Source organism: Myxocyprinus asiaticus, chromosome 22 (genome assembly GCF_019703515.2).
Source record: "Myxocyprinus asiaticus isolate MX2 ecotype Aquarium Trade chromosome 22, UBuf_Myxa_2, whole genome shotgun sequence".
NCBI classification, from domain to species: Eukaryota; Metazoa; Chordata; class Actinopteri; order Cypriniformes; family Catostomidae; genus Myxocyprinus; species Myxocyprinus asiaticus.
In genome coordinates, this window is record NC_059365.1 from 43,158,405 (window position 1) to 43,180,337 (window position 21,933).

Here is a 21,933-nt window from a genome sequence, read left to right on the forward strand (position 1 = left end):
GTCCCTTAGCACCCACGATAGTCGAATATGTCGACGTCGAAGGCACAAAGATACGGGAATTATAAGGTTTCCCCCATTTTGTGTTCCCTTCCCCTGGCCATCAGACAGAAATCTGTCTTCTAGTTTCGATCGTTTGGGGGTCTCTTGTTCGCATGGCCAGTTAAGCTGTAATCTGTCCACCACACGAGTAACCACCTCGAGTAATTTCTCAACTGCTTTGTTGTCATGCGAGGAACGTTCAGAGGTAAGCAACTCAAAGTCTGCAGACCCAAGAGATTCATCGTCCCCCTCATGAACCGAAGAGGCGCCGGGGCACACTTCGAGATCACGCGAGGGACAAACTGGGTCTGGAGAGAGAGCGAGCGATAGGGATGGACCCGTATCTCGCTCCTCAGCCAGATCCATACGCGAGCCCCACGGTGGAATGGTGGGTGCTGGCTTTTGGAAGTAAGCGAGACGAGCGTGCAGCGTCTTCACTGTGAACAGCTCACAATAATCACACTCGCCTCACTTCAATGTAAGAGCAGCGTGCTCTTCCCCCAAACAAACAAAACAAAACTGGTGTATGTCCGATTCAGCCATAGGATGTAAGCATGGAAACACACACTGTTTGCTTTGTTGATCGCTCATTTTTTCATCTTTTGTCTTTTCCACACTTGAATGACAGAGAAAGAGAAAGTTTTCTGCACCCTGCCTGACAAATCTAACTCCTATCAGAAGAAAAATAGAGAGCTTGAGAAGCTATAGAAGCACAAACACAACACAGAGTGGTCTGAAGACAAAAGACCTGATGATGCACCTGTGGCACATCTATTTATAGCCCCTGGTACTGGCGCATTCTGATGATGTCACCAACAGAGGCTATAAAGGTTCTAGTCAATTTCATTGACGTGTTGCACACATATTCACAGCTGGTCACTTCTAAAGACGTTCCCATAAGTGCTTAATGAAGCGCAGCATTAAGTGTAGCTTTTGACAGGGAACTTGAGTTTACTCAACTCAGAGATTTACATTTTCAACCATATACTGTAGCTTTTCTTGAAAAAAAAAAAAAAGTATTTTTCATTAGAATGTTTAAATACATGACACATCAGGGTTTACTGTCTGAATTCCTCTATTTTCTGCAGGAATGATGTGGTCGGAGTGTAAAGAGCTCTGGACAGAGGGCCCAAGGGAATACGTCATGCAACTTTGGAATGTCCTGGATTTCGGGATGCTGTCCATCTTCATCGCTGCATTCACAGCTCGGTTCTTTGCCTTCATGCAGGCCATGAAAGCCCAGGAGTATGTGGACGAGAAGATCCATGCACCAGACCTCTCGCTGGTCACACTGCCACCAGACATCAAGTATTTTACATACGGTGAGCTCCACTGGATCTGTTTCATTTAGATGTGTTAACCATCATGTTGTGTTTGACAGCTCAAAAAACATACTTAAAGATGCATATTTTTTTCTTCATTAAAAGAGTTTAACTCCAAAAGACATGAAATCTAATTTTGCAAGTTATGTAGGAAATCATGACCACTCACATTAAAATTAAGACTCCAGTCATATCAGCAACTTTATAAAAGCTGTTTTATTCTACATGGAGAGGGTCCGCACATGGGGGCTGCCATGTTAGAATCACATGACCAGCCAAATACTACTTAATCTCAGTAACCGTCCTGAAATTGTACACTTTCACATACTGATTAAAATAATCATGGCTGACTGTGAATACTAAATTTCAGCAATGGCTTCTGAAACTGAAAACTATTGATTTTAGATTATGCTGCATCTAAGTCACTAGATGTAAGTCCAAGATGACACAAAAAGTTACTGAATGCACCTTTAACATTTAAGTGTCAGGTTGATACTACATGACCTTTCCTAATCTTAAGAGAATTTATGAGAATCTAATATCATAAAAAAGGTGGTACCTATACTTTAAATTCTGTTTGGATGAGCAATGTTTAAAGCTGTAAAATAGCCAATATATGCACAGCTGTGACCACATATCATTATATATTAATGCAACAAGTTGTGAAGTCTACAACTGTGAACAACTAAACTCTGCTTCATGTTGTCCCAAAAAATCAACCCTTAGAGACAGTTTATTTTTTATCTTGGCATGTTTGACACTTTCGTATTCCTCCATGTTTTTTCTTTGCTCTCGTGTAACTAATGTTAAGAAGTTCTGCCCACTGATAGCTGTGCACATATGTCTACCGTGTTATAGGAATCACATAGCAAAATCTATAGGTTGACATCCCTATCATCGCATATATAGGTGTTTGCTGTTTTCTTTAACTTTTGCCACTTTCATGTCCCAGGGGTTGATTTTTATTACAACAAACGTCTTGGTTACTGATGTAACCTCTGTTCCTTGATGGAGAGAACGAGACATTGTGTCGATGTAGTGACACTAGGGGTTCGATCTTGAGAGCCCCAATCACCTTTGCTTAAAATAGAAAAGGCCAATGAAAATTGGCGTGTGGAATTTGCACGCCACTCTCCGTCCCGGACATACGGGTATAAAAGGAGATGGCATGCATCTCTCATTCAGATTTATGCTGAGGAGCCGATAGAGAGTCTCGGCCATGTCAGTGGCCGGTTCAGCACCACAGCAGGAGGGACACAACGTCTCATTCCCTCCATCAGGGAACAGAGGTTACATCAGTAACCAAGACGTTCCTTGTCTGTCACTCACTCGACATTGTGTCGATGTAGTGACACTAGGGGTTCCTATAGGAACCATGTCATGAGGTACGGGACAGTGGACACGGGCAAGCTGCTGCATGCCTCGTAGAGAGCTCTCAACCACATTGTGACCTTCCAGCGAGTTAGGTAAGGCATCTCCCTAGTCCCGTTAAGGGGGGTGGAGGCACTTACCCAAGGAGGCTACAGGCAGTGTCTTAACTGATTGCTGTTAAGCAATGTCTCACCGAGCACTTTCTAGAATAGCGCTGGGAAGTGCTCTTCCCTCTCCAGGAAGGAGAGCACTATGGAGACCACATCCTGCCGAAGGGAGTTAGCATGTGGAGAATACCTCACATGGACTTACCAACGGGGAAGTTCACATATGGAATGATACCACAGCAGGACCCTATCTATAGAGAGGGTAAGCAGCACAGTGGCCGAGGCAGAGAAAGCTCTGACGAGGGGAAACACAGGGTTTACCTAAGGGGAACCAAACAGTGGAAACTCATCATACGGGATTACCAAGGGGGAATCACCACGCATGGAGCACTGCGCCCGAGCACACGGGCTCACCTGAAAAGGGGAATACCATGAGTACTGGGTCTGGTGGCATCACTCCTCCGCCGAGTTCGTCACCTGAACAGTGCTAAAGAATTAAAGAGGCATCCGGAGTTCGCCAGAACGGGGAACTGTTGTGGACAAAAAGCACACATTATCACCTTTGAAAAAGGGGAAAGGCACAATGCAAGCGGTACAGCCAACTGGCCGCCCGGTCTACCTGCTGTTACCGCATAACACTCGGGTAGGTTATAAAACTTTGCAAAGGTATTGGCTGTAGCCCAAGAGAGGCCCCCCTTGCCAGTGCCCAGGAGGACGCAACACCTCTAGTGGAGTGCACCCGGACTCCCAAGGGGCACGGCAATTCTTGAGACTGGTATGCGAGGAAAATAGCATCCACAATCCAATGGGCTAATCTCTGCTTGGAGACAGCTTTCCCCTTCTGCTGTCCTCCAAAACAGACAAAGAGCTGTCTAAAGCTCTGCTTGTGGTCCAGATAGATGCACAGAGCACAAACTGGACACAGCAACGACAAGGTGCATGAAGGTCTTCCTTCTCTGAAGGGAGTGCTTGCAGGTTCACCACCTGGTCCCGAAAAGGAGTGGTGGGAACTTTGGCACGTAACCAGGCCAGGGTCTCAAGATCACATGAGAGTGTGCCGGCCCGAACTCCAGGTATTCACTGGTAACAGAGAGCACCTGCAGGTCCCTCACCCTGAAGTGAGCGCCACCAGGAGGGCCGTCTTCAGGAACAGAGTGCTGAGCTCGGCCTGCTCCAGGGGCTCAAAGGGGGCTCCTAGACCATGCCTGATCCCCTCTTGGGATCTCCCAAGAGGGGATCAGGCACGGTCTAGGAGGATTAAATCTCCTCACACCTTTGAGGAAACTGTTGATCAGATTGTGCTGTCATGAGGGTCTCCCATCCAGTGTAACGTGGTGAGCTGCTATGGCAGCTATGTACACTTTCAGGGTAGAGGGAGACAGCTGTCTCTCCAGCTCTGAACACCAGTTAGCGAAAAGATACCACTTCAAGGCATACAGCCGCCTCGTAGAGTGGCCTGAGTGACCTGCTAGGTCTTCCGCGTCCCGTCCAGGAGCCCAGACGTGGAGATTCCAGAGGTCTGGCCGTGGGTGCTGGAGCATGCCCTGCCCCTGAGTGAGAAGGTCCTGCCTCAGGGGAATGCGCCAGGAAGGTACTACTGTCAGGAGCATCAGATCCGAGAACCCAGTCCGGTTGGGCCTGTATGGTGCAATGAACAAGACTTGCTGCTCGTCCTCCCTGACTTTGCACAGAGTCTGTGCAATGAGGCTCACAGGAGGAAACGCATACTTGTGTAGCCCCCGAGGCCAGCTGTGCACCAAGGCATCCATGCCGAGGGGGGCCTCAGACAGTGAGTACCATAGGGGCAGTGAGAGGAGTCTTGGGAGGCGAACAGGTCTACCTGCGCCTTCCCGAATCTCTCCCAAATCAGCTGGACTATGTGGAGGTATAGTCCACTCCCCACGGAGCATTACCTGCCGTGAAAGCACGTCTGCTGCACGATTGAGGACGCCTGGAAAGTGAGTGGCCCGCAGAGACTTCAAGGTCTGCTGACTCCAAAGGAGGAGGTGGCAGGCGAGTTGCGACATGTGACGCGAGCGTACGCCACCTTGGCGGTTTATGTATACTACAGTCACTGTGTTGTCAGTTGTGACCACGATGCGCCTTGAGACCTGCTCTAGGGGAACACCTGCCCTTAGAAACGCCAGGTCCGACCAAGGGCTGAAAGTCTGATGGCACTGTGGCATGATGGTCACACGCCGAGTACCATGCCCACCTCGGGACTCGAGTCTGTAGCCAGTGCTGAAGCGGTCTCATATGCATCAACCCGAGGGAGAGAACGACCGCCGAGGATGCCTAATGCCCCAGGAGCCTCTGAAATTGTTTCATTGGTGCCGCTACCTTCTGCCTGAGCACGTTCGGTCATAAGACGGGCCCTGAGAGTGACTGAGTCCAACTCCATACCGAGAAAAGAGATGCTCTGCACAGGGGAGAGTTTGCTCTTCTCCCAGTTGACCTGAAGCCCAAGTCGGTCGAGGTGCTCCGACAGTAGATCACGCGGGTGAGCTAGGATTAGCCAGTTGTCGAGATAATTGAGAATGCAAATGCCCTTCTCCCTCAGCGGGGCCAGGGAAACCTCTGCGACCTTGGTAAAGACATGAGGAGACAGGGACAGACCGAAGGGGAGGACCTTGTACAGGTATGCTCATCTCTCGAAGGCAAACCGAAGAAAGGGTCTGTGTCGAGGAAGGATCAATACGTGAAAACACCCGTCCTTCAGATCGATGGCTGCGAACTAATCCTGATGTCATACTGACGCCAGGATACGCTTCTGTGTTAACATCCTGAACGGATAAAATAAGGGCTGTAGAAGCCCTTGCACAACTCGGCTACGGGGACAGGCTCTATTGCTCCCTTCGCCAGAAGGGTGGCAACTTCCATCCGGAGGACGGAGGCACCCTCGCCCTGCACGGTAGTGGAGAGTATGCCACTGAACTGGGGTGGGCGTTTGGCAAACTGGATCGCGTAGCCGAGGCGAATCGCCCTGATAAAAAATCAAAACCTGGCTGCCTCTGCCAGAAAGCTTACAATGGGCCCTGGTTGGATCTTCCAGCAGCCATGGCCATCCCAGTCCCCTGATCTGAACCCCATAGAAAAGTTGTGGGGTGAGCTGAAGAGGAGAGTCCACCAACATAGACCTCTGAATTTGAAGGACCTGTAGAGATTCTGTATGGAGGAATGGTCTCAGAGCCCTTTCCAGGTGTTCTCCAACCTCATTAGGTATTATAAGAGAAGACTCAGAGCTGTTATCTTGACAAAGGGAGGTTGCAAAAATTATTGAATAAAAGGGTGCCAATAATTATGGCCAATGCATTTTGGAGAAAAATATTTATTTAATAATGAGATATTTCCCCTGTTTCAGTTGTTTTACTTCAATGAATTGTTAGATTTTTGTGATTTATTTGAATGGAAGATCAAAAGGATAAACAATGCTGATTTTTTTTCACAGCCCTCTTTGCTTTTTGTGTTTGGAGAAATTGTGCACGCAAAGCACTAAAAGGCTAGGTCAAATGCAGTTTAATTCTGAGGTTTTTCTCCAGCCTGCATCCTATTATATTGTCCATTCCCTCAAGCTCCAGTGATATTAACAAAGACAGCACATTCATAAGAATCTGTTAGTGTAAATGTACTGTATGCAATGAATTAGAAGAATATAACATGGACATACATTCTATTGTGCATTCACTTTGTCCTTGTTGAATGTCAGGCATATTTATATGGCAGTGACACGCTCCTTTTGTATGCATCAAAAATGTGATGGTTGTCGGGACTTGGATGTAGGCTCCATTAAATTATAGAGAATGTAATTATTATTAATCGTGATGTACCTTCAGGTTCCAGAATTTTGCATGCACTTCCCATTTTCCGGTCGATTTTGCTTTAAAAATGTAATTAGTTTATTGAAACAAACAAAAAAATGAAACCAAAAATGTTTCTAAATTCAAATTACACTTCCAACAAATTGAAAATGTAATCAAAATAACGAAGTTGTCAAAAAAATATTTAATCAACTTTAATCAGTTAACATTTTACCCTCTTAAACGTCTTCCACCAGCCCCTTTTGCAGTGGCTTAAAAATCACTCTATGACAACAGGTGAAAAAAATACCAATGCATATAAGAGCAGAAATAAAATTGTAAATATAAACATAATAATAATAAAAATAATAATAATAATAATAATAATAATAATTGAAAAATAAACTATGACCTCTAGAAAGTTTCACACAAATCTCATAAATCTTTGTTATATAAAACGGCTACAACGGTGATCATCATGGACAGAATTTGATGTTCCACTTTATTTTTTAGAAATATTTTTTAGTTTGGAAATGGACTTTATTACCACCTGCTGGTGGAATCTTCAAACTGCAAATACATGAACTGAGTTTAGACTTTGCGCTGAAAATAAACATGGTTTTGAAATGTCTTAGCGCAGTGACCTGTCACCTCTGCTGGTCCTTTTTCACAAAGGAGTCAATGTGGGTCTCCCACTTCAGGTCCTGTGAGATGGTAGAGCCCAGGAACCTGAATGACTCTACTGCTGCCACAGTGCTGTTCAGAATGGTGAGCAGGGTCAATGTTGGGGTGTTCCTCCTAAAGTCCACTATCTAGGCCTGTCTCGATAATTACGTTATCGACTGATCGTACTATATATGGACATGACCACGATCATTTTTGCTGACCTCGATATTGCACATTGTGTTTAAATGCGTGTTTGTTTACATAAGAATTGAATGTCACCAACATTTTAGCCAGTCGTGCTGCTTCTGTCTGCTCTTTTTTCGTCAGAGGCGGGGCTCAGGTAGCTCCTCCACACACACAGTGGACAATCACAGGTGAAGATTACGTGACTCGACATTATTGCTCGTCCGCGTGTGTGGGACAAGTGGAATTTTTGAACGGGCAAGTTAAAAAGAATTTTACTTGTCTGACCGGACTAATTTTGTCTCGTCACATCGTGGCGCTCCCTCATAATACAGCAAGAAAGGCAGAAATTGCAAAAACGCTTTGTGTAATAATACCATATGTAGAGTGAAGAGAAACGCTTAAAACAGATTTATGCACCTGTTACATCTCTCATCTTTCTAGAGCTCCAACAAATGTATGTATCCCAGGTATTTTCTCTGCCATGTGAATCAGTCAATTTTAATAAGTATAAAACAATATACATTATAATAATACTAACGTTATAACATTAATAAATTACAAACAGTGAAAACATATCTATATTTTATATGCATATCTATTTTGAATATACAACATAACTGATTTAGCAGCAAACTTCTCTAAGGATTTTATCTGTTAAAAGTTTCAGTGCATTTTGTCGATATCAAACAGCCATTTTTAATGTAACTGGTGAGAATTGACTAGTACTCTCAAAGAGATGATTTACACAAAAATGAAAATTTGGTAACACTTTACAAAAAGGTTCCATTTGTCAACATTAGTTAACCTCATCAGTTAGCATGAACTAACAATAAACACCACTTTTATATAATTTATTAAACATGGTTAATGTTAAGTCCAACATACAGTATATTAATACATTTTCATACATTAAAATTAAAAGTTGTATATGTTAACATTAGTTCATGCACTATGAACTATCAATGAACAATTGTATATTTATTTAGTAACTAACATTAACTAAGATTGATAAATGCTGTAAAATATTGTTCACTGTTAGTTCATGATAGCTAATGCATTATTTAATGTTAATTAACCTTATTGTAAAGTGTTACCAAAATTCTGTCATCATTACTCGCCTTCATGTTGTTCCAAACTGGTCTGACTTTCTATCTTCTGTGGAAATCAAAAGGAGATGTTAGGGAGAATGTTAGTTTCAGTCTCAATCCAGTTTTATTTTATGGAAAAAAGATGCAGTGACAGTGAATAGTGACTGTGACTAACATTCTGCCAAAAATCTAATTTTGTGTTCCTCAGAAGAGAGAAATTCATACAGGCTTGAGGGTGAGTAATGATTTACTGTCTTTCTGCACTGTGTTCTGCACTGTTTTCCGAGCTGGGAACAAAAACCGCAGCTGGAGATGGAAAGAGGCCTTCCCGACTTAAATTTTTTTGACATTCCGATTCCAATGTCTGAAAATTCTTAAGAATTAAAAGTTCATTGCACTTTGAAAGGGTGTACTTGCATTATTATGCTATAATATCATAATTATATCAGTGGCATAAAATGGTCTTAAAATTACAATAATATTGTTTATTGTAATTATTTCTGTGACAAAATATCCTCCAACAATAGTAGTTATCGTGACAGGCCTACCACTATCATCTCCACTGTTTTGAGCGTGTTCAGCTCCAGGTTGTATTGACTGAACCAGACAGCCAGCTTTTCAACCTCCCTTCTGTATGCAGACTCCTCGTCATCGTGGATGAGGCTGATGACAGTAGTGTCATCTGCAAACTTCAGGAGCTTGACAGAGGGGTCCATGGCAGAGCAGTCGTTTGTGTACAGGGAGAAGAGTAGTGGGGAGAGCACACATCCCGGGTGGGGGTGGGGGGGGGTCACCAGTGCTGATTGTACAGGTGCTGGAAGTGAATTTCCCCAGTCTCACTAACTGCTGCCTATCTGTCAGAAAGCTGGTGATGAAGAGTTGGTTTAATTTAGTCCGGAGAATAGCTGGGTGTTGAAAGTCGAACTGAAGTCCACAAAAAGGATCCTTGCATATGTCCCTGGTCTGTCCAGATGTTGCAGGATATGATGCAATCCCATGATGACTGCATCATCCACAGACCTGTTTGCTCAATAAGCAATTTGGAGGGGATCCAGAAAGGGCCCAGTGATGTCCTTCAGGTGGGCCAACACCAGTCCCTCAAATGACTTTATGACCACAGACATCAGAGCGACGGGTCTGTAGTCATTAAGTCCTGTGATTTTGGGTTTCTTTGGGACAGGGATGATGGTGGAGTGTTTGAAGCAGCAGGGAACTTCACACTGCTCCAGTGATCTGTTGAAGATCTGTGTGAAGATGGGGGCCAGCTGGTCAGCACAGGATTTTAGACAAGTGGGTGAAACACAATCTGGGCCCTGTGCTTTCCTTGTATTTTGTTTCCAGAAGAACTGGCACACATCCTCTTCAGAGATCTTAAGTGCAGGTTGAGTAGCAGGATGGGGGAGGAGGGTGGTTGCAGGATGTATTAATGTTTGTGTAAAGTGAATGTCAGAGCGGGTGTGGGGTGTGAGACTGGGCTTTTCAGATCTACAGCAAAACAACATTCAGGTCATCAGCCAGTTGTTGATTTCCTACAGTGTTGGGGGATGGTATCTTGTAGTTAGTAATGTCTATCAGGCCTCTCCATACTGATGCAGGGTCGTCTTTTAGCGACTCTAATCTCTTTTTGTCAGTGTGTTTCTGGCCTGATTGTACAAGATTTTATCCCCACTTCTGTAAGCATTCTCTTTGGCCTGACGAAGCTGCCTGAGTTTTGCTGTAAATCATGGTTTGTCATTGCTGTGTTAAATAAGTCCTAGTAAGAATGCACATATCCTCACAGAAACCGATATATGATGTCACAGTATCTGTGAGCTCGTCCAGATTGCTGTCTGCAGCTTCAAAAACACTCCAATCAGTGCAAAGTAGGCTTGTAGTTTCCCTGTTAACTCCGCAATGTGATCCGCTCTGAACAGCTGAAAGCCCAGCAGATATAACGCACTGTCCGGAATGGCTGCACTCAGCCAGGTTTCTGTGAAGCATAAGGCAGCAGAGTTTGAAAAGTCCTTGTTTGTATGGGTGAAGAGAGGTAGTTCATCCATTTTGTTAGGAAGAGAACGGAGATTCGCTAGATAAATACTCGGCAGTGCTGTTCGAAAGTGCCGCTGACGAAGCTGACCAGTGCACCGGCTCGCTTCCCTCGCTTGCGTCTCATAGCAGGGACTATGAGTACCTTGTACTTGAACAACACAGATGTGCCTCCAACTAAAATGTCCAGCAAAATGTCACAATAGTCAAAAACTGGGAAAAGATTGTCTGGTATGTTCAGCAGTTCGTCCCTGGTAAAACTGATTGGAAAAAAAATTGCTAAACACAGGACAAACAAACAAAAACAACAAAAGAATTGGAGAGCTCCACAACGAGTCTGCGATCCACGGCACCGTCTTGCATATGGCAACATAAAAGTGCCTGAAGAGAAGAAACACCCATCTATCTGATTCAATAAATCAGTGACCATGTAAATTGTTGTTTTCTTTATGTGCAATATCTTGTTCTTTTAGCACGAGACAAGTGGCTTCCATCAGATCCTCAGCTAATATCAGAGGGTCTGTATGCCATCGCCGTGGTCCTGAGCTTCTCTCGTATCGCCTACATCCTACCGGCCAATGAGAGCTTTGGCCCACTCCAGATCTCCCTAGGCCGCACTGTGAAGGACATCTTCAAATTCATGGTCCTCTTCATCATGGTCTTCCTTGCATTTATGATTGGCATGTTCATCCTCTACTCCTACTATCTGGGGGCAAAGGTTAATCCTGCCTTCACCACGTGAGTGACAAGCATGTTCTGAATAATTTATTTTATTTGATGAAACATTACTTAAACACTTAATAGGGATTTTAGTCGGTTGGGTGTCTGAACTATTAATCGACTACTCTTTTTTTGGGAAAACCATGTATAATTAGGCTGTTTTAGATTAATGCAATGCTCAACAGGAGATAACAGAATGTAGGGGCTTTGAGATACATTTTTAGAGGTTGAACTATTTTTAACTTGACATGCAGTCCTACACACAAGCCGTAAAATTCTTTATTTTTTTAAAACGGCAAGGCGAGATGCATTGGCTAGCAATGTCAGTCTGATTGTATTGAAATGTATTAATGAAGGCAGTAGATTTTTTTTTTTTACAAAAGTGGTGCTTCTGTACCATTGGCTGTTGCAATGGTGATTTAAAAGGGATGAATTTAGACACGCAACTTTTCAGATAGTTTTGTAATAGCTGGTTTTATTCAATCCAAAATGTTATTTTATCTGACTAAATGTACCTGACATATTTCACCTTTCTAGTACACATGAAATCAAAACTGACTTTATTTACTTTCTTTTTACACATTCCTGGTCTTATTGTGAACGATTCATTGCTGTTCGTTGTTGCAAAAAGTAATGTTTGTCATAATCTTTCATCAAAATATAATAAATTGCTACTCCTTTTTTTGGCTGATGTCACAGAGCCCTATTATTTGTCAACCCCATTAGAGACAATTTTTCATGATCCAATCAATTACCAATATATAAAATCAAGATCTGTCTACACTTTTTTATCGTTATATATCCTGGTTCACTTGGAAATATGTCACAGAAATAAAAGGAGTTGCAAATGCCATTTCATGTTCATTTTAAGTACTGTGTATCCTTTTTTTCTTTGTTCTCAGGGTCGAGGAGAGCTTTAAAACTCTGTTTTGGTCCATATTCGGGCTGTCAGAAGTGTCCTCTGTGGTTTTGAAATATGATCATAAATTTATCGAGAACATTGGCTATGTGCTGTACGGAATATACAACGTTACCATGGTGGTGGTTCTGCTTAACATGTTGATTGCCATGATAAACAGCTCCTACCAGGAAATAGAGGTGAGTTGTTTTCCCACACACTAATCTGAGAATTTCACTTGAATTAATCTGTTGATGCTCATTTACCCCACCCATGGGTTTGACTTTACTCTGCTTAAATGAGTTCACATTTACTATATAGTGTGCTGTTCAAAATTGTTCATAATGTTGACAAATTATACATCTTTATAATTTGTCAACATTATTGACTCTTTTTTGACTAGACTATATAGTAAATGTGAACTAATTTAAGCAAAGTGACATCAGTTCTCAGGGGGGGCATGCACATCAACAGGTTAAGAGTTAAAATGAAATATACAGCCTCAGTGTGAGATCACCCAAACACTGACCACTCATAGGTGAAGCGAATAACGTTGATCATCTTCTAACAAGGCCACATGTCAAGGTCTGGGTAGATTAGATGGTAAGCGAACAATCAGTTCTCGTATTCAACGTGTTGAATGCAGATGAAATGGGAAGGAGTAATGACCTGAGCGACTTTGAGAAGACTGGGTCTCTGAAACAGCAAGGCTTGTGGGGTGCTCCCGGTCAGCAGTGGTGAGAACCTACTGACAGTGGTCCGAGGAGGGACAAACCACAAACTGGCGACAGGGTGTTAGGCACCCAAGCCTCATCGATGTGCAAGGGCAACGAAAGCAATCCCATCTGGTCTAAACCGACAGAAGGTCTACTGTGGCACAAGTCACAGAAAATGTTTATGATGGTTACGGCCATTCATGTGGACGTCAATTTGACATGTGCCACCTACCTAAACATAGTTGCAGACCAGGTGCACCCCTTTATTGCAATGGTATTCCCTGATGGCAGTGGCCTCTTTTAGCAGGATAATGTGCCCTGCCACACTGCACACATTGTTTGGGAATGATTTGAGTAACATGATGAAGAGTTCAAGGTGTTGCCCTGGCCTCCAAATTCCCCCAGATCTCAATCCGATTGAGCATCTGTGGGATGTGCTGGACCAGCATGTCCGATCCACGGCGGCTCCACCTCGCAACTTACAGGATTTGAAGGATCTGCTGCTAATGCCTTGGTGCCAGATACCACAGAACACCTTTAGGGGTCTTGTAGAGTCCATGCCTAGATGGGTCGGCGCAGTTTTAGAGGCACGCGGAGGACCAACAGCATATTAGGCATGTGGTCACAATGTTTTGGCTCATCAGTGTATATGCAGTATACTATTATCTGTCCAATACAAAAGTGGAATTTTGAAGATATTTAATTTTTCCATACAATTACAGTAAAAGAATAGTTCTCCTAAAAATGAAAATTCTGTCACTGTTTACTCACCCTCATTTTGTTCCAAACCCGTATGACTTTCTTTCTTTCGTGGAACATAAAAGGTAAATTTTTCAGATTTTTTTTTTCCTGGCCACTCTTTTCCATATAATAAAAGTGAATGAGGACTTGGGTTCTCAAGCTCCTAAAAGGACAAAAAAAAAAAAAAAAAAGCTCCATAACAGTAGTCCATAAGACTCATGCACTATTTTCCAAGTCTTCTGAAGCCATACAGATGAGGCCTTTGAAAACACGTGAAAAAGAGAAACGGATCCTGCAATTTCACGCAGTATTGCGCGCCGTCAGGCTGCGCACGAGATACATGATCAGTAGGGGGCAGTCGTGTCTCATTTTATGAAAAAACACTGATTTCTAATGGTTTTGTCAACTTGAAAATACTAGCTAGGGGTCTGCGCCCGTCGGATTTTCATGTATGACTGAAAACATAAATTATTGGGTCAGAAAAGTTAACACGTTAACGCATGTTAAATGATTTAAACATGTTAATGCCATGAAGGCATTGACTTTGCATTAGTCTTGATTTCTAAGAACTGGGCGGAACCTTTATAAGAACAGCAGGGTGTTCAGTACTCACATGCAACAGACGTGCTCCTGGTTCAGTAAATTATCTGAAAATTATTGTCATTTGTATAAACGTTAATGAGTCCATCAGAGGACAACAGCGGCAAACCATCTGTTACATATCTAAGATCAGCCTGTATGTCCAATTGAAAATTGTTATATTATTTAATGCAGATTTGCATTTCTGTGCAGTTTAATGCAGTTTAAGAAATAAGGAATCTGTGTTTTAGTGCAAGACGAGTAAAAACAGTGTGTCTGAGCTCTCCCCTGTTTTGATTTATTTTATGTTTTGAGGGTGATCTATCTCAAACTGTATGTTATGATGTTTCCTGATCTTTCATGTTATGACAACTTATGTTATGGTGTCTGATATTTCTCTGTTATGATGTTTTAATTTTTTTGCTCTGATTATGTTTGACCTCTCTCTTTTGATGCCGTCTAATCATCCGATCTCTTCTTTGTTTTGATTCATGTTTTAATGCTGTCAGGTCTTTTTCTTATGTTTGACTGTGTTACTTCCGTTTTTTGTGTGTGTCTGTGTGTGTTTTAGTTTTTTTTTTTTTTTGAGCATGAGCTCGTGAAAATTACGTGACTGTGGTGACATTTTTGCTAAACGATATTGCATGGTTCGTTACATGTATCATGGCAGTTCTGAGGTGAAATGTTCACTGATAACAGCACTAAAAGCAAGTTAAATGTTCTCCCAAACAATTTTTTTAGTTTTTTAAGGTTTATGCTCTATCGAGTTATAAAATGAAACCTACCTCCCTACCCTAAACATAAACCTAACCAATAGTCTCATAAAAAGTAAATGTAAGATGAAAAGCACAGTTGCTGAAGCAACCACATCATTTTGTGGTGCTTCTTTGACATTTGACGCTCAGTTGTCGAATCGCATGCTCTTCAGGTCTCGTAACCCGGTCCTTTGCATTGCAAGTGCAATGCTCTATCAGTTGAGCTGATTTCTCAAGTATGTTTAGATGTTTTTATTTCTTTTATGTTTTGATCTTCTCTAATCTCTCTCTTATGTTTCATAGGATGATGCAGATGTGGAGTGGAAGTTTGCCCGGTCTAAACTCTGGCTCTCATATTTTGACAATGGTAAGACTCTCCCCCCTCCCTTCAGCATTGTCCCCAGCCCAAAGTCCTTCTATCAGTGCATAAAGAAACTGGTCAACCTGCTCCGTTGTCATCAACGGCACCTGAAGAAAGATGTGGAGCAGGGCATGGACAACTCCAAATCCAAGGTATGTGCCAATTGTGACTACTTGTGTATTTGTATGCATGTGTGCATATGTATGCATAATTGCATATGGTTGTTAACTACAGATTTTTGGGGGGGTCAGTACCCCAAAAACCGTTAACCTCACCCTACTTAAAGCTATGTCTGCGCCACTAGTGCCACCAGAATGGAATTTTCAAAATAAACATTGTTTTTAAACATATGGCTCACTTATTTTTGTCTATGAATATTAAGGCGAAATAGGAGAAAGTATTTTATGTTCGAAAAGGTAACACACTTCAGCTTTAACTGCATAGTATACTAAACAAGACTGTTTTGTAACATGTTTTAATGATCCGACTTCATTCTTTATGTGGTTACACTGTTTGTTTGTTTTTGTGTGCAGCCAGCTTTTGCCGTACACGCCCATTTTAACTTTTTACATTCATTGCAGACTTCAAGCTCACAACTTATGTAAAATATGATTTATTTATTTATTTATTTGTATTAATTTATTATATATATATATATATATATATATATATATATATATATATATATATATATATATATATATATATTCCCATATGTATATATATATATGTGTGTGTGTGTGTGTGTGTGATGCATATGCAGCATGAAGCATTTACATGTTTCCATTGATCATGGTATAAATAATGGGGGATTGTACTTGCTTGATTATTGGGGGACTACACCCCCCCCCCCCCCCCCCCGGAATCTACACCCCTGGTTTACATACACCTTAGCCAAATACATTTAAACTCAGTTTTTCACAATTCCTGACATTTAATCGTACAAAACTTTCCCTGTCTTAAGTCAGTTAGGATCACTACTTTATTTTAAGAATGTGAAATGTCACAATAATAGTAGAGAATGATTTATTTCTGCTTTTATTTCTTTCATCACATTCCCCGTGGGTCAAAAGTTTGCATACACTTTGTTAGTATTTGGTAGCATTGCCTTTAAATTGTTTAACTTGGGTCAAAAGTTTTGGGTAGCCTTCCACAAGTTTCTCACAATAAGTTGCTGGAATTTTGGCCTATTTCACCTGACAGAACTGGTGTAACTGAGTCAGGCTCGCACATGCTTTTTCAGTTCTGCCTACAAAATCAGATTGAGGTCAGGGCTTTGTGATAGCCACTCCAATACCTTGACTTTGTTGTCCTTAAGCCATTTTGCCACAACTTTGGAGGTATGCTTGGGGTTATTGTCCATTCTGAAGACCCATTTACGACCAAGCTTTAACTTTCTGGCTGATGTATTGAGATGTTGCTGCAACATATCCACATAATTTTCATTCCTCATGATGCCTTCTATTTTGTTTTTTGCTGTTGCAATGTAGAGAATAGGAGCAGGAAAGACCAGTGTGCATATATGAATAGTGTACGCTAGTAAAGAAAATGAAGTCCTGTCCTGTATGAGTCTCGGCAGCAGTGAAGTGCCACCCCTCACCTGTCAATTAACCGCTTTGCGGAAAAATAGTATGCCATTTTTTTTTTTTTTCTGTGCTTTCTTTATCTTTTCTGACTTTATTTTGTTTTATTATCATGCAGTAACACACTGACATAGTGATTGAAGTATGTTGTCATGAAACAGAGACCCTCCCCTCCAAATCCGAACACAAGTGGTCACAGGAGATGCATTTAAATGACCAGGTGTAAACAGTGATGTGTCTCGCCTGACCACATGTGATCAGATCACCCGAGACACATCATAATACCAGGTGGAAATGGGGCCTTTAAGTGTCCGTATTCACATTAAAAGCTCTCTTCCCATCTGCCCTGCTCTCTGTGTGATAATCCATTTAATCTGGACAATTCATTTTCTATCAATCTGCTTTTATTTAAAGATTTTTTTTTTCAGTGAGAATACAGCACAATGATCTATCTGTCCAATAAGGACCACATACTGTAGGACCTCTCTATATCATTACCTTATTGACATTTCCCAAGGACAACCTGTTTTTAGCGTTTACTTGAGAAAAGACAAATAGTGCTGTCCTTGTTTAGCCCGCAGAGCCAATCAATGCCATTTAAATGCAACATAAGAAAAAGAGAAACAGGCAACCCTCTTTGATGAAGAGTTGAGAGGTGATCATCATGCACTGGCCAAATATGGTTTAATCTTCTTTCAGACTTAAAGCGCATGTCCACAAAGTGAGGCAGAGCCCTGCTTGTTTTCAGTCGTAATCTTAATTCATTGTGTTCAAGCGGACTTCTCCTGGAGGGGTGATGTAATTGAAAATCAGACAAGCACTTTATGTGTTTAGGGGCACCATCTAAGGATACAGAAGAAATGGGAGTGTTTGGTTGCCTGGCAGGTTGTTTTCAAATGTCACACATTGAATCGGCTGTGAGCATCAGAGAAGTGTTTATTTAAGGTGTTGGGTTGTGGTGACAGAATCTGACTGTGAAAGTCCTGCTGTTATTAGTTCAATAGCCACATTGATTTGTCTTTATTTTTACCAAATCACTGACAGTTCTTTGAATCTGTTGTTTCAGTAAGGATTGTTAAAATATTGAGAAAGTATTTTGTCATTGTACAACATTTTAGTGGTGTCTTGGGCCACCTGGTGGCTCTTTTTATCAGTTTTAGGGATGTCAAAAGTACAATAATACTTGAAGTCAATACAAAAAATAAAAATAAAAAAAAACTACAAGTCGAGACCTGTCTTTGTGCAGTATTGGTAGTGCCAACTCAGTTTGATACTGCTGTTAGATACCCCCTGAGAGTTTCTCCATCCGTCCGGGGGTGGGGCGCCCATGAGCGTTTCTCTATTTGGGGCGACAGTATCGCCATTACAGATGTGCTGCTTGTACTGTGACGTCATTTTGTTGGTGTTTCGCCAGTAGTGCATACCGGCTCAATTTGAGCACTGAGCGGATAAATAAAAATTATGCCATAACCCCTTTAAAATGTAACTTTTTAAAAAGAATGTAATAAATAACATTTCAGTTTTGTTGTGGTATCAAAATTGGTATTGAGAATTGAAAATTGCAATGTTGCTGTTTTGACCTTTTACTAATCAGGACTATTGATATTGATTTTATATTTGCTGGTAAAATCAAAATAATAAAAAAATACCCATTTGTATGTACTATATTTAATATAACATGAATATTTTTTTCTTTGTTTTTTATGAAAAAAACATAAAACCACTGAAAATCATTTGGAATAGTCAATTCAAGTCATTTTTATTTGTATAGAGCTTTTCACAACACATTGTTTCAAAGTAGCTTTAAAGAAAATTGTGCTGTAACAGGAAAGGATGCTGTGATGTCTGTAATGTCTTAAAGTCTTCAATGAGCAGTTAAAAATGAAAAAAAAAAAAAAAACTTAATGTATTAAAAGAGTAGACTTAGTAGATGTTGTTGGGCAATGTTTAAAATGGATATTGATTGAACTGTAAGATTAATGATTAAGTGTCTTTGAAGTCCATCCCAACTTATTACAAACATATCAATGTTATTGCACTTAAACTGTGGAATTGCAAGTAGATGCAGTGTCCTTTTTTATCTGGCTGATGAAGGCTTTAGTTGGCATTCATTTATTGTCTATGTATTCCAATTTAAGAGAGTGTAGTCCATTCTATGACCAAGATGAGGCAAGCATAGGTCAGTGAGGTGTGCAGTTTGTGGCAGTTAATTTCCAGTGAAGTCCGAGTTGCAGGCAGTGGCCAGTGAAGTAATGCCTTGTTGTATGGCTGAAATTGGCTGCAGTTCATCCTCTGTGAAGTCCATCATAATAGATTGAAGTGATGCAGACAATGATTATCTAAGTACACCTTGCTGTCTGGAGTTTCTGCAATTTGTAGTCATCGCTCAGCGACATATAGCAGTGGGAGTTGAACATCGGGCTTAACCAGAGCTGGATCTGGCAGGCTCTTGTAACCTCGGGATATGTATCTCGAGAATGAGATAGGGAGACAAATAGAAAAATATTAGCGTAGATTCCATTTACTTTAAAGTAGAGTTATAGAATATGAGAAGTGTTTCTGGCAGACTTGACCAATGCAGCACAACTACGGGTTTGGGGATAAATTAGGTGTATGCCTGGCTGAAGAGATGAGTCTTTAGTCTAGACTTAAACTAAGAGAGTGTGTCTGAGTCCCGAACAATGTTAGGAAGGCTATCCCATAGTTTAGGAGCCAAATAGGAAAAGGTTCTACCTCCTTTTTGTGGATTTTTATATTCTAGGTATCAACAGGCCAGAATTTTGCGATCATAAGTATTGAGGAGCTAGACCATTCAAAGCTTTGTAAGTAAGCAGCAACATTTTAAAATTTATATGAAACTTAACAGGTAGCCAATGTAGTGACGATAAAATTGGGCTGACATGATCACATTACTTGAGCCTAGTAAGCACTCTAGCTGCTGCACTTTGAACCAACTGAAGCTTATTTATTAAACCTGCAGGACATCCACCCAGCAGTGCATTACAATAATCTAGTCTTGAGGTCATGAATACATGAATTAGCTTTTTGGCATCAGAAACAGAGAGTATGTGTCGTAATTTAGCAATATTTATGAGGTGGAAAAACGATGTTCTACAAACATTGGAAATCTGTTTTTCAAAGACAGATTGTAATCAAACAACATTCGATATTAACTGTAGAAGATGATATAACAGTACATCCATTGAGAGACAAATTCTATTCTAACATCTTATTTTTAGAGGTTTTTGGTCCAATAATTAATACCTCTGTTTTATCAGAATTGAGTAGAAGGAAATTTCTAGCTATCTAGTTTTTGATATCATTGATACACTCTGCTAACTTGGATAATTGGGAAATGTCACCAGGTCTTTAAGAAATATAAAGCTGAATATCATTGGCATAACAGTGAAAACTTAATTCTATGATTCCTAAAAATGTCTTCCAGGGTAAGCATTTACAAGGAGAAAATAGGACCTAATACTGAGCCCTGCGGCACTCCATACTTTACTCTTACTTGATCTGAAAATTCCTCGTTTACACAAACAAAGTAATAGCCATCGGATAAATAGGACCTAAACCAATCTAATGCCTGTCCACAAATGTCAACTTAATTCTCAAGCCTATCTAAGAGAATGCCGTGATCTTTGGTGTCGAAGGCAGTACTTACATAGATTTAAAAGCACTATGAGAGAGATGTAGCCACAGTCAGATGGTAAAAGCAAGTAATTTGTAACTCTGATAAATGCAGTCACTGTACTAAATTCTGTTGTGTGAATATAGAACAAAATATTGAAAAATCAAAAAAATAATCAAGATTACAATTACGGATGTTTAATGGAAATAAATAATCATGAAAAGTGTCTACAGCATTCCATTTAGATCTACTCGCTCTGCCCCAAAATTTTGGATTCACAATTGTTTTTCAGTGGTTGAGCATCGTGACCAGTCTCAAACATTTACATAAGCTTATCAGTAATGGCACCACAAAACTAGAACACTCCCATTATAATATAACAATATAATAGCAATGAAGTAATTAAAGGAATAGTTCACCCAAAAATGAAAATTTGCTGATAATTAACTCACCCTCAGGCCATCCAAGATGTATCTTTCTTTCTTCATCAAAACAGAATTTAAGACTTTTAGGATTTCATTTCAGGCCTCCTCCTCTAAACAATGCAAGTGAATGTCCTCCATTTTTTGACGGTCCAAAATGCATATTTAGGGTGCATCAAAATAATCCACACTGCTCAAGTAGACAAATAAAGTTTTTCTGAATGCAAACGACATGGCTTCCATTTGTCCCAAACAAAATAAGTATTTTAAATGTAAATTCTATTAATCAAAATCGTGATTACATTTTTAAGGGAACTAGTCAACAATTACGATTTGCCCTACAACTACTGAAATTGTGGTATTGAGACAAACCTAACCAGTTGTAGAAACCTATGACAGTTTCAATGATGTAATAACTATTGATGAATATTTATAAATAATCAATATTTATGGACGCTTGCAGCTGAACCTCTTCACCCAAACCAGTATGAGGATACCAGAGTCTCACAGCTTCAACAGCATCCTTAATCAACCAACACGCTATCAGGCAAGACCACCATCCTCTCTCTCTCTCTCTTACTCTCTCTCATATGATGAATCGTCACTGCAGATTTCACCCTTATAAGTTCCTGATTATAATGATCTGTGATCTGTCTTTTGTGTGATTCTGCTTTTCCCTTCTCACAGCTAATTATTAAACGTCTCATCAAACGCTATGTCCTGAAAGCACAAGTGGACAAGGAGAATGATGAAGTGAATGAAGGTGAAGTTTGGTTTAGATTGAGGGAAATTCTTGAGATATCTCACTGCTATCACTGCTCAAAAAACAATAAAAAAATAAATAAATAAGCAAAACAAAAAAAAAAAAAAACCTTTCACCATATATTCTGTCGAATATTAAAGAAAGGATTGCGTAATAATGT

At 40.8% G+C, this 21,933-nt stretch overlaps 1 protein-coding gene across 2 annotated transcripts in view; it reads left to right on the plus strand.

Moving 5' to 3' along the window:
• Nucleotides 1-21,933, plus strand: part of LOC127413306 (short transient receptor potential channel 3-like) — a 112,703-nt gene that overhangs the window by 86,675 nt on the left and 4,095 nt on the right. Inside the window, exons 7-12 of one of the 2 annotated variants that reach the window (XM_051650323.1) lie at nt 1,128-1,361; nt 11,075-11,339; nt 12,224-12,419; nt 15,314-15,523; nt 21,474-21,557; nt 21,698-21,773. In XM_051650323.1, coding sequence (XP_051506283.1) covers nt 1,128-1,361; nt 11,075-11,339; nt 12,224-12,419; nt 15,314-15,523; nt 21,474-21,557; nt 21,698-21,773 — 1,065 coding nt within the window. The remainder of the gene's footprint in view (nt 1-1,127; nt 1,362-11,074; nt 11,340-12,223; nt 12,420-15,313; nt 15,524-21,473; nt 21,558-21,697; nt 21,774-21,933) is intronic. The other variant, XM_051650324.1, reaches the window with a different exon arrangement.